Below are 11,365 nucleotides of genomic sequence, written 5' to 3'. Positions count from 1 at the left end.
GACTTCCCAAGAACCAAAGTTGGGATTTTGAACCCAGGATTGACAGAGAAGCTGCTGAGAATGATCCTTTTCACTAATATGGAGAAACTAGGCCAATACCAAACAGTCACATGGTACCAAACGGTACCAAACAGTACCAGTCATAGGGCCAGCCTAGAACCCTCTCTGAGCAGGCTTCATGACTGGGCCAGAAAGAGATTTACCTCTTCTTTATTAGTTTTTATGAGGAAAGTGATGTGCCCCATGTTTGGAAGGCTTTTTTTTTTGTACTGAAACAGCTCCCCAGTACTGTAATTGAAAATTAGGCTCAGCTACTATAAAAATATACATACAAATAGCTTAATTGTCTAGTTGGACAAACAGGTTGTAGCTAGACGCTTTTGCCATTAAATCATCACAAATATTCACAGTTTTATTTCTTCAATATGGAATCCATTAAAGCAGCAGTGATTTTATAGGCATTTATCTTTATGTACTTTCTGCACATTTGCTTTATCTCTGCCTTTGCCTCTCTTTAAAGCTGATGCCTCCCAGGCACTGTAATTCATAAAATGTGTGGTGAGACTTGACTCTGTCCCAGGCCTCTGCCTGCCTATGTCTTGGGTCCAAGAGTACAACATAGTCTGGGAAATGTCTGAGCCCCAGCCCCAGTCCAGACCCCTGAGGAGGTGAGATTGGCGATCCAGAAGGGAAGTGTCTTGGGAAAAGGAGGGCTCAGCCTTGGCCTGCCTTTGTGAAGCATTATCTGCTGGGCTACATGTGTATCCCGACCAAAACGTCTTCCCTGAATTGTCAGGCGGCCTTTTTTCACACTGGGTAGTATCTCCATTTGCTGGCTTAAACTACAAAATTCATACCTCCTAATGTTGGGACCTAAGATTTCTTAGCGGGGTGACATATATCTTCATTTTGGAGTCATGGAGAAGTTCTTGCAATTAAGTTTGTGATTTTGAAAGCCAAAATATTGAACTTGAAGTCAGTTGTGGTCTCTGGCTTGTAATATGACCTACAAGAGTGAAAAGACCTTTATGCAAAAGTCATTTGCATTCTAAAATATGCCAGAACTTTACTCATATGCAATGAATGGTACAGGGTTAGGAATAACTCAGATGTCCCTAACAGTGGCGTGCTTTTCTCTCAGAGGGCAGTTTACGTTTGCTTTCTGTTCTGTTAATCTTCCCATTTTTAAAATTTTCTCTAGTCTGAATAGTGCAAATGACACATGGCTGGCATTTGCACAGTGCATTTACCTCTCAAATTCCATGTGAATGATATTTTCCCCCAGCCATTAGATTTTGCTTTTTAGGGTGCATATAGCACTAGTGTGGACCTCATGTGTACTTCTGCCTGTAAACTTTTGCACTGCATGCCAGTGGCCCTGCTGGAAGCTTTTACCTTGGCCTGTTGGGTGCTCTCAGGAATTAGCCACTAATTTCTAATAAGAAAGGTAGTGGGCCTTGAGCAAGCCTCTGTCAGTGGGTCAGAATCAGGCTGAAGTCTTTCTTCCATCAGCAAGGCCAGATATCACATTTGCTGCACAAGTAGCTAAGTAAGCCTTAGAAGCAGTGAGATATGTGGCACTTCCGTGACAGTGCCCATCAAAGTCTTATACTTTTATTTAAATTTTTAGAATTAATCCTTGGTGCCTTAAGGGGAAGACACAGGTTGACAGTCTGTCAGACAAGACTTGCTGCCACTGGATCTCTTGTATCCCACTCATGGGACAGGAATCATTCTGGTGACCTTTCATGTAACTATCTTAAATCTCTTAGGACATTTGCTAGTGTTTGTCTACAGAACGGGGAAAACTGAAATTGAGCCCTTAGTCACTTCCCTCCCCTCTGTGGAGGTGAGGGTCAGTCCCTGAGGGTGCTACTCTTAAGACATCAGAATAGAAAAGAAGATACCACTTAATTATCTGGATGAAGAGCGAATGCCACCAGACATTTGAACCCTGGGAAATGACTTTTAGGTGCCTAACAAAACTTGATCTAATATTGAGGAAGAAACTTTTGCTTTTCCTTCTGATTTGCCCAATAAATGTGCAGAAACAATTTCCTTGGTGCCTTCAAAATTTAAACTTAAGCGTTATTATTATTTTTAAGGTTTTATAATATGTTTTTTCTAGAAGCTTTATCGGACAGGCAAGAACCTTGAGAGCAGTTCTGTTTGTGTTGATACACACTCTTCTCACTGAGTAATTTTTACTCAGGTTTATTAATTGATTTGAAGGAAATTCTTTAAGACAAGCAGCAGATGGCTGTACATCCTCCCTTGCAACCATTTGGGGCAGGTCGCGGGTATCATGGGTACCTTAAGAATTTGATGAAAACTAGGAACCCTTGAAAAGGCAACTCAACCTTAAATGTTTGCGTAATTCTTCAGTTTAGGATTCTCTTAAACTTGGCCACAGACCTCAGCTCAATTACCTCCGATCCAGAAGGGTTTGAAACGGCAGCTGGGACCAGTGTTAAGGAAGTCTCCACAGTGACCGTTGCCTGAACTAACTCATTTTTTGGGTCAGTTGTGTATTTATGATCGCAGAGCACTCTGTAGGAGGAATTCAAATTCAAGGAACTAGCAAGTCAGTCCTGTCACCATGTGTTTAATTTTGAATTTTCTCTTTGATTTTTATCATTATAATCAACATTGAAATCACTGAAATGTTCTAGTTTAGGCTTTGTCCCAGGGATTTGTTTTGTTTTATTCTTTCTTCCTATGTGAAATGCTTAAGAAGCTTCCTCACAGTGTGGAATGGTGGGATCCTGCTGAACATGTAGCTGATAAAGTATTTTGTTTATCCACTTTGATTTTGCAAAGGGTATTTTATAGGTTAACAAAATGAATCTCTGTTATGGGTTCCTGTAGTAGCCTAGAATATGAACGTGATTTTTGTCTTCTAATTTTTGCTTGGCATGAGAGGCTACTGTTTTGACCAATTAAAACAGCGTGTTAGATATTTCTGCACTAATAAGTTAATAGGCATGTGGTTGTTCTCGGGGTGAAGTTGAAGCCTCATTTTCGTAACTGAAAAACATTACTCTTAGCTTTGGAAATTACTGTGTCCTGGCTTAGGAGGCTGAGAGGCAGGTGGTACCCCACCCACAGCCCTCCTCACATGGCCTTTGATCATCCAAGGTGCAGTGCTCCGTAAGCATCGAAAATGGAAATCTTTGAACCGAATGCCAAATTGCTAAGCCCATTTTGGTTTCCAGGGAAGAAGGAAAAATATCTCCTAGGCGATCACCATCCAACTGATTGGTTCAAATGAAAATCTTTCTGACATCAGTGCTTATCGCCATGTCTGATACCTTAGTAATTTCCATTTCTGTTCATTAAATAATAAAACTTTATATGCAAACAGATAAGAACTTTCTCCATAAATATACTTTCAGAAAAAGGCAAATACTGCCACCTCTGGTTCACATGACTATTTGCTATGATTATGTGTATGAGGGCAGATACCAGTTTCTTATGTGCAATGTTTAATATAACAGCTTACAGTGTGTACCTGGGACTTTTGGGGGATAATATCAGGTAAAAATTGCTTTACTGTCCTTCATTTGGTTATAAAGCCTGCTAATACAACATCTGTTGGCTGTACGTTTAAAACTAATGCATTTCCTTCCTTTTATTCTCTTTTGCTATCCCTTTTCCTTTCTGCTTATCCTCCAAATTGCTGCTTTCACCCTTGCTTCAATCAGCTTGACTCTCAGGTCAGTACTTTCAGTTTTTCTCCTAACCGCCTTTCCCTCCTAAGCTCAACTTATTGCTTGCACTTGTTTAACAACGCATTTGTGAAATGGTTTTCCTCTGGCCACTACATTTTTTCCCATTTCATTTCATGCCTAGGGGAGGTGTATTTCATGAGAAGGCTGTATAGGTGGGAAAAGGCAAAGAAGAAGAAGGAAATAAATCACTGTTGTACTATTTGATAAAACCTATCTCTGGATTGTACAATAAAGAAGAGAAATTATTGGGATGACTCCCTAATACATTTCTCCAGAGCAGTTCAGAACATTGAATGATGATACAGCATGGGGCTGTGGAGAAAACAAAACGAAGGCACTAAATTTGGAGAACAAAAGATCTTTCCATGACACAACAACTTAAAAGCTCAATTGAATAGTGTAAACCCATTCAGAATTTACACTTAATCAATCACTATGTTTTGAAAGATTTAGAATGCTTTTTGAAAGTCACTTTTGAAAATTATCAGTGGGTTAGTAACATATTGTACACATATGTTATTTCCTGTCATTGTTTTGGTTTTAACTTTGTAAATTCATTTTTATTAGTCAGAAGACATACTTTAATTATTCAGTGCACAACATACGGAACAAAATGTAAAACTAGATTCACTATTGATTACACATGCACCCTGATATTCAGGCATCCCAGATTTCATTTCTGTAATGTGGGAAGCCCATGTTAGTAATTTCCTCTTTCTCAAGGAAGACTTCTTTTTCTGAGAATATATAGTAATGTGTACATGATTTCTTTATCATTCAATTAATGAATTTACTAAAGGATGTTCATTGGTTGATTTAGAGCTAGCTAGATTTTTAAAAAGGAAGTGTTAAATTGGTAGGCAAGACCATTGCTTTTTGGAGAGATGAGCAATATTACTTTTTTATGCAGAGTCTGAGACCTTTACTTGATGCGACCCTTTAGTCCCCTAGAACTATGCATTTACTCCAGCAGCAAATAACTTTAAAATCAGACCTCCTGCTCACATTAGCAGCGTGTCCCATCTCCGGCTCCCCGCCCTGGCGGCTCGGACCCCTTCTCTAGTCTTTGCTATTCCCATGGGAACGACTTGGTGCTCATTACACTGAAGGCAGCCCCATTCTCCAAAGTTTCCTCAGCAGAGATCTATTCAGAGATTACCAAAAAGTTAATGAGTGTTAATTCATCCCCTGGAATAGATGAATCTGGTGCAGAAACACAGACATCGTAATGGGAATTGGGCAGGAGGCTTGGCCATATGGCATCCAAACCTTTCCTCCAAGTTTTGGATCCACTCATTTAATGAAGCTTTAAGCTTTTTTTCTTGGCTCTTTTTTTTTGTTTGTTTTCTTTCTCATTTCCCCTTTCTTTTGCTACCCCTAATCTGTACCTCTTGATACTAAAGCCGTTGTGCCTAGGGTCCCCTTTTGCTCCCATACCTCAGCCTCCTGCCTGGGCATTCAGTTTTTCATCCACATTCTGCTGTGGATTTTTGCCCATCAGAAACTATGCTGTATGGTTCTTAGTCTTCTCTTATTTCATGGTGAACAAACATGAGCTCTGTGTTTCTGAGGTAGGGTGCAAGGTTAGGGCTGGGCAGAGTTTTGAGTAACCAGTGGCTCTGGATAGGGGGCAGGATGTGCTGATTTAGTTTGGTAAAATGTACTTGCCAGATCGGGTTGAAAAAACTCAAGGGATCAAATTAAAGTTTACATCATTCCAATATCATTTACCCTGGTGCCACAAGTGAACACAATAGAGAAAATCTACAGTTGCTGTGAACAACCTCTGGTTATATTATTTGTGAGAGAAGAATTGGGCAGCCCTACTTTCCTGGAAATAAAAAAGTCTTAGATGCTTAAAAGCTTTCATGAGCTTTGACAAATTTCCACAGGTCACTATACTTTTATTCCAACTACTTCCAGGTTTACCAGTTAAAGTAAAATGCATGTAACCATTGAATTGAATATAAGATCTCTGGTTCATGTGCTTTCTTTATATGACTTACAGTTGAGATACACATGTATGTGCATACATGTACATTTTGTACATATATCATGGATTTTAGAAAATCATGTCTGATCTTTCTCACTACAGAAGTTTGTGGCTTGCCCTTACACACTCCAGCCCCCCAAAGTGAAGTTTGAAAATGTCAGTACGTAAGGGCTTTTCTTTGTGTTGTGTATTCCATGGGAATGTCTCCCTCCACTTGCGGCTTTTGGTGACCTCATTTCCTTTTCCAGCTCTATACAGATTCTCATGCTTAAATTCAGGTAGACAGGTATTAAGTATTGGGCTTGGTACAATGCACCCTGCTCAGGTCTCCGGTAAACACCACTTCTGTCATGAATCTCTTCACATACAAAGCAGTGGGAAGCCGGAGAGGTTTAACAGGAGTCCTGTGTTGTGCCCAGAGGGAGGGTTTGTATGAAACTTACTCATGTCTAGGAACTATTTGTGAGATTAGCATGTGACTTATGAGAGATGAGGTTATCTCGATAAATGTATGTAGGAATTAACTAAAGAAGAAAAAGATTGCCTTTAGGATTCAGTTCAAAATCCTGCCAGAGAATCAACCAAGTAAAACCAGAAGGTTTCAGTCTTTCCCTGGCTTTACCATCCCCCAGCTTGCTTTGGATCCTGAGTCAGCCACTTCCCTGTTTGGGCCTCAGTGTCCCCTTTTGGAGAGGAGGGTGCCCTCTTTTCACTGTGCTTCTGGGAACCTCCGGGTGTGTGAGATCGTGTGTCTGATGACGGGGCTGTCGGTGATGGGCCTCGGTTACTCCCTCCCTGCAAGCCCAAGCTGATGGCTGGCACCTGACAGCAGGCATGAGCTCATTGTTACGGAGTCTCTTCAAACACTTCCACCAAAATAAACTCCCCAGAGCCGAACCCTGTGCTCTCCATCCTTCATTCTTCTAGCAAAAGATGAAGTCACTCCCCACAGACTTTGGAGGACTATTGCCTAAAGAAATAATGAAAAGCACCTTGTCCAGAGTATACTTTAACTCTCATAATTTTCCCTGTCCTTTCTATGCTCCATTTCTTCTAAAACGCATAGTCATAGTAAGTACCTACTGGGTGTTAAGCTGGGTACCGCATGCTGTCTTGGCATTTCCAAAGAATTGCTGATGGAAAATGCAACTAACAAATCCTGTGTTTGACATTCTTTTTTATACTCGTGATACCAGTTGATAATAATAATAATAGTAATAGTAATAATGAGAAGAAACAGAAATAACAGCAGCATTGATAATATAGTTGTGTGTTAACTAAGTGTCAGTGCTGAACTGTTCATTTTTTCTAGTAATCACTTCTTTTCACAGTTGTATGAGATTGGTCTGCCATTTCTTCCACGTTAGAGAAGAGGAGCCTGGAGTTTATAAAAGTTGAAGTTTTTGCTCAGGTTAATACAGCTAGCAAGTAAAGGCATTGCTCTTGTCTCAAAGTCACTCCTTTCTGATGCATAATTACATTTTTTAACCCTTCTGCTACGGTTGCATAGTAAAAGCTCTGAAAAGCCCTGCAGTAAAGAATCCTGTGAAGTTTTGTTCAAGCTTCAGTCTCTCAAATAGGTATTCATAGACTATATTCCTTGAAGCACTTGAGGGAAAAACTGTCCCAGTTGATGTGTAGCCATTTCTGTGATTCACTTCTACCCCCTGTCCCATCTTCCTGTGCCGACTCTGTCCCTCTAGAACTAGTTTCGGTGTTCCCTCTTCCAGAGGCCTGCCCTGGGCCTGCTGGCTTGGACTCTAGCTCTGTTCCACCCTAGACATGCCAGCCAGTCTTGCCCTTGGATGTTGGTGAAGGGATGACTGTTGGGTAGAGGAGTTTCCAATAGCTTCATCTCAACCCTCCCTCCCTCTTCGTGGTCCCTTTTCTGGGCCCCCAAGGAGACTTGCTGGTTGGCTCTTTCTAGAGTAGACGGCATGCCTGCAGTGGACACTGTGCCTAGCTTCATACCGGTAGCCCTAAGAAAAGAGGTAACTGGTTTTCTATCATGTTGGATGGAAAGTTCAAGAAAAACAAAAGCACAAATACAAAGACAAAGGAAAAGATCTCCTTCTGCACTGCTCTTCTTCTTTTTGCTTCTTTTTTCTGTCATTTTTTCCCCTCCAGCCTTCCTTTTTCCCCTCCTTTCTCTCCCCCTTCTTATTAGAATGTTCATTGAAATCCTTCTTCTTGGGGGGACATGTGCAGGGTTGGGACTATGGCAGTAAAAGAGACGTGATCCTGCCCCTCACCAATTCATTGACCAATTCTTCTTATAGGGAAATATTTGGCTACTAAGAAAAATAATTTATTCTGTATTTATTAACAAGTAAAAAAATGGATTTCAGGTATGGTTCCCCCTTTTATCTTGTTAAGGTTAAGGGGGTTATGTACAGGTCATAAAAATTATTTCCTTCTTTAAAGCTGCCTTATAACTAACGCTGACATTTCTGGTGAAGTGTCAGAAAATTTTATGCCCAAGCAAAGCTGGTAGAAAGCCAGAAATTGGTTGATTTTGCTTTGGGTGCAAATATTTTATTGGGAATGGAAAAAATTGTTTTCCCTGATTTACAACTCCTAAAAACATAAAGTGGGGTCTATATTTAAAAATAGTTTTGAACTTTTGAGGTATAGCCAGGGGTGGGTGCTTGCACTTTTCCAATCCTGGCCTTAGTGGGACTTGCCATAACGTGTGTTTTGCTGAGACTGCTCTGATTTATAGAACTTAGGTTTTCTACTCCATTTTGCTTTTACTTTTAGGCTTTTGCTTGAATTACTGCTCCAGTGTTCTGTCTGTACCATCAAAAATGGGGGAAGAGTCCAAGAACACAACTGGCATAGTTGAAATGTTTTGCTATTTAGTATGTTTCTGAGGCTTCTGTTAAAACGGCAACAACAAAATTCACAGTGTGTCCCTGATAAGTTCTGGACCATAACTGATACCAAATTGGTAGCATTAACTATTCATCTGTAGAGTTTTAAGACTTTTTCTTTTTTTCTTCTCCTACCCTCCTCTTGGCTTTTGGTTGGTACTACCATATGGATGAATATCAGCAAATAGTAAATCTCTCAATATATGTTAGCCTGTTCTGTAAATGTTGAGGAAAAGGAATTTAAAAAAAATAGTTTCACAGTATTATTATAAATCACTTTCTAGAAAAATAATATCTTATTTCCTTTATATGGCTTTTCTTATGAAATGTGAATTCTATCACTTCATTACACACAGTACTAGTTTAAGTTGTAGGGAAACCTAACCATCTAGTGACTGAAATTTTTTTTTTCCATATTGGGTGAAGGTACTTGGAAATTCCACACTGTGTAATGTCACATTTTTGTGGAGCCAGATTTTGGGGTGAACCAATTAAAAAATGAGTGAATACTGTGTCTGCCTGTAAAGAAAATACATTGTTATTCTTCTATCCAACAAACGATTTGGGCATTTTCTTTGTTGGGGACTGTGATAATTTTAGTATCTGTCAATGTTTCATTGTATTCTAAATTCAATGAATACCATAGATGTGAAAGTGAACTAAAATATTTAAACTAAGTATGTATGAAGATAGAATAGGAAGCTGGATATCAGTTATTTTAAGATTAAAAAAGTTATTTTATCTACTTCAGAGTTCCTACAGATACAAAGTGGGTCTGTAGAGTTGTTTTTGTAGCAAAACTTGAATTCTAGAAACTACAGGATGGGCTTAGAAATGGAAATAAATTTCCCCTTGTAGAATCTCTGTGACTCCTTTTCAGTCCAAGATTGGTGAGATTCATATTTTAACTGTAGTTTCCAGGACTTTTTAGTTTTTAGGTTTGTTAATATAAGCACTACTTTTTGGCATATACAGACCTGTATGTATAATAATTTATAATGTACAATAATTTTTGATGAAAAATGAAAGGTATGATACAGCATTTTGAAGAAATACACTACTTATGAGACCCCATCAATAATTGTGAAGACACATGGTAAACTTCTTCACGTGCAGAGGGGCAGAATTTTATATAGAGATTTGCTTGCCAATTTTTCCTTCACATCCTAGGAAAAAGTCTTTTGAAGTTTTCAAAAAAGTAACTACCACCTTTTTCAGATGGAAGCATTTAGTAACAGCATAATCTCTCCCTGGCCTTTGGTGTTGGTCAACTGGAATATTCCTGTGACCAAAGAGATCTTGATGTGATGTGTGAATTGAAGTGTAAGAGAGTGGTTTTAAATTTAACTTCAGAGCCTTCTGCTATTTAATCATATGTCAGTTTGATGGTTCCAAGGACAGCATGTTATGCCGCTCACAGATAATTATGGAGGAGGGAATGAGTTGGTTATAATAATGAATAGCCCGAGAATCTTCTGATAACCTGCACTGAATGGGCCTTGGTGAGAAACACTCACTGGGTAATTGGCAGATAGGTGTCCTATCGTGTTGCTGAGTGTGGGTCCTCTTACGCTACCTAAGCACTCAGAGTAGGGGCTCTTTAGGGATTCCTGAGCAGATAAGGAAGCATTGCTCTTAGATTTCACATGGATTGTCTTGTCCACACCTGTTATTACTTTATTCACAGTATTAATTGTCCGGGCTGCAATCTATTCTTAGAATATTAAATTTCAAAAAGTGAATGATCTACATTTTAACAAACAACATCCTCAATGGTGTAGCACTCGAGACAAGGCACTCTGTGTCCTTAAGCCTGTGTCCGTGTCTATAAAATGGAGACAGTTATCTTATAGCTCACCCCTCATCTAGTGAGGGTGCATGCCGAACACGGTCCTGGAACATAGGAGATGTTCAGGAAGCGGCTGTGGCAGTGGTTGTCATGTTAAGACTGTGACAAAGGTTTTCACACCAATAGCGGCAGGTGAAAACAAGAGAGCTGCTGTAAGAGAGAAGTGGGAGAGGACCCTGTCAAGGCAGCTTCTATTGTTTTTGTAGTTGTGAAATGCCAGGGGACTGGAATAAAGACTTTAGACTTTTCCCCCTAAGCCCGTGAGAGATATTTTTAGACAGAAACGTTGAAATCATCACTCTGCTGAATGTTCCCTCTCTGTAGTGATCTAAATAAGGGAACATGCAAAATTCATCTTATGCTTATTGAAAAGTAATCTTTATACATAAATATGTAAAATAATTCAATATTCATTTGTCTTATATAAGGATGCCTTCTAATTTTTTGTGGAACTATTAGCCAGGATGGAACTACTGCCTTTCTATATTCTTGTATAAAAAGACCCGATGTTGCGTTTGGAAGATGTACCATATATCTAGTGTGTTCCCTCATCTATTTATTTCTGTTATTCATCACGCTATGCACTTCCAACAAATACGGATCGAATGCTCTGTTCCAGACACTGCTGTGTAACTAGAACAGTCCCAGAAGAAGCACTGTGAGAAACAGAAGCAGATCAATAGTATTTATCACACATTTCAGCCAGTGTTATAATGCCATGTATACTGCTCTACACTGTTTTTTTCCATAACAGAGTATCTTTGAGATCTTCGTATATTCAGACATAAAAACTTTCCATTCCTTTTTCTGTCTGCATACTATTTTATTGTCCTGATCTCTTCCCTTTTACGTTCTTTCCTTTAATACTAATTGCCGTAATTAATAACTATGAATAGACTTAATTTTATATGTATATGAA

At 39.3% G+C, this 11,365-nt stretch overlaps 1 protein-coding gene across 10 annotated transcripts in view; it reads left to right on the top strand.

Annotated features, from left to right (window-relative positions):
* Erc2 (ELKS/RAB6-interacting/CAST family member 2) overlaps positions 1-11,365 on the top strand; it is a 963,719-nt gene that overhangs the window by 495,041 nt on the left and 457,313 nt on the right. For 7 of the 10 annotated variants that reach the window (XR_001234567.1, XM_013515689.1, XM_013515687.1 and 4 more), the window contains one exon: positions 3,705-3,716. The exons of the other annotated variants lie outside the window; for them this stretch is intronic. Coding sequence is in view for 6 of the 7 variants with exons in the window: in XM_013515689.1 (XP_013371143.1) it covers positions 3,705-3,716 (12 nt within the window). In the remaining variant the exon portion in view is untranslated. The remainder of the gene's footprint in view (positions 1-3,704; positions 3,717-11,365) is intronic. 10 annotated transcript variants of the gene reach the window in all.

The sequence above is a fragment of the Chinchilla lanigera genome, unplaced genomic scaffold (genome assembly GCF_000276665.1).
Source record: "Chinchilla lanigera isolate Chin_1 unplaced genomic scaffold, ChiLan1.0 scaffold00029, whole genome shotgun sequence".
Classification (NCBI taxonomy): domain Eukaryota; kingdom Metazoa; phylum Chordata; class Mammalia; order Rodentia; family Chinchillidae; genus Chinchilla; species Chinchilla lanigera.
The sequence above is the reverse complement of the archived record's forward strand: the minus strand, read 5'-3'. Positions and strand labels throughout refer to the sequence as shown.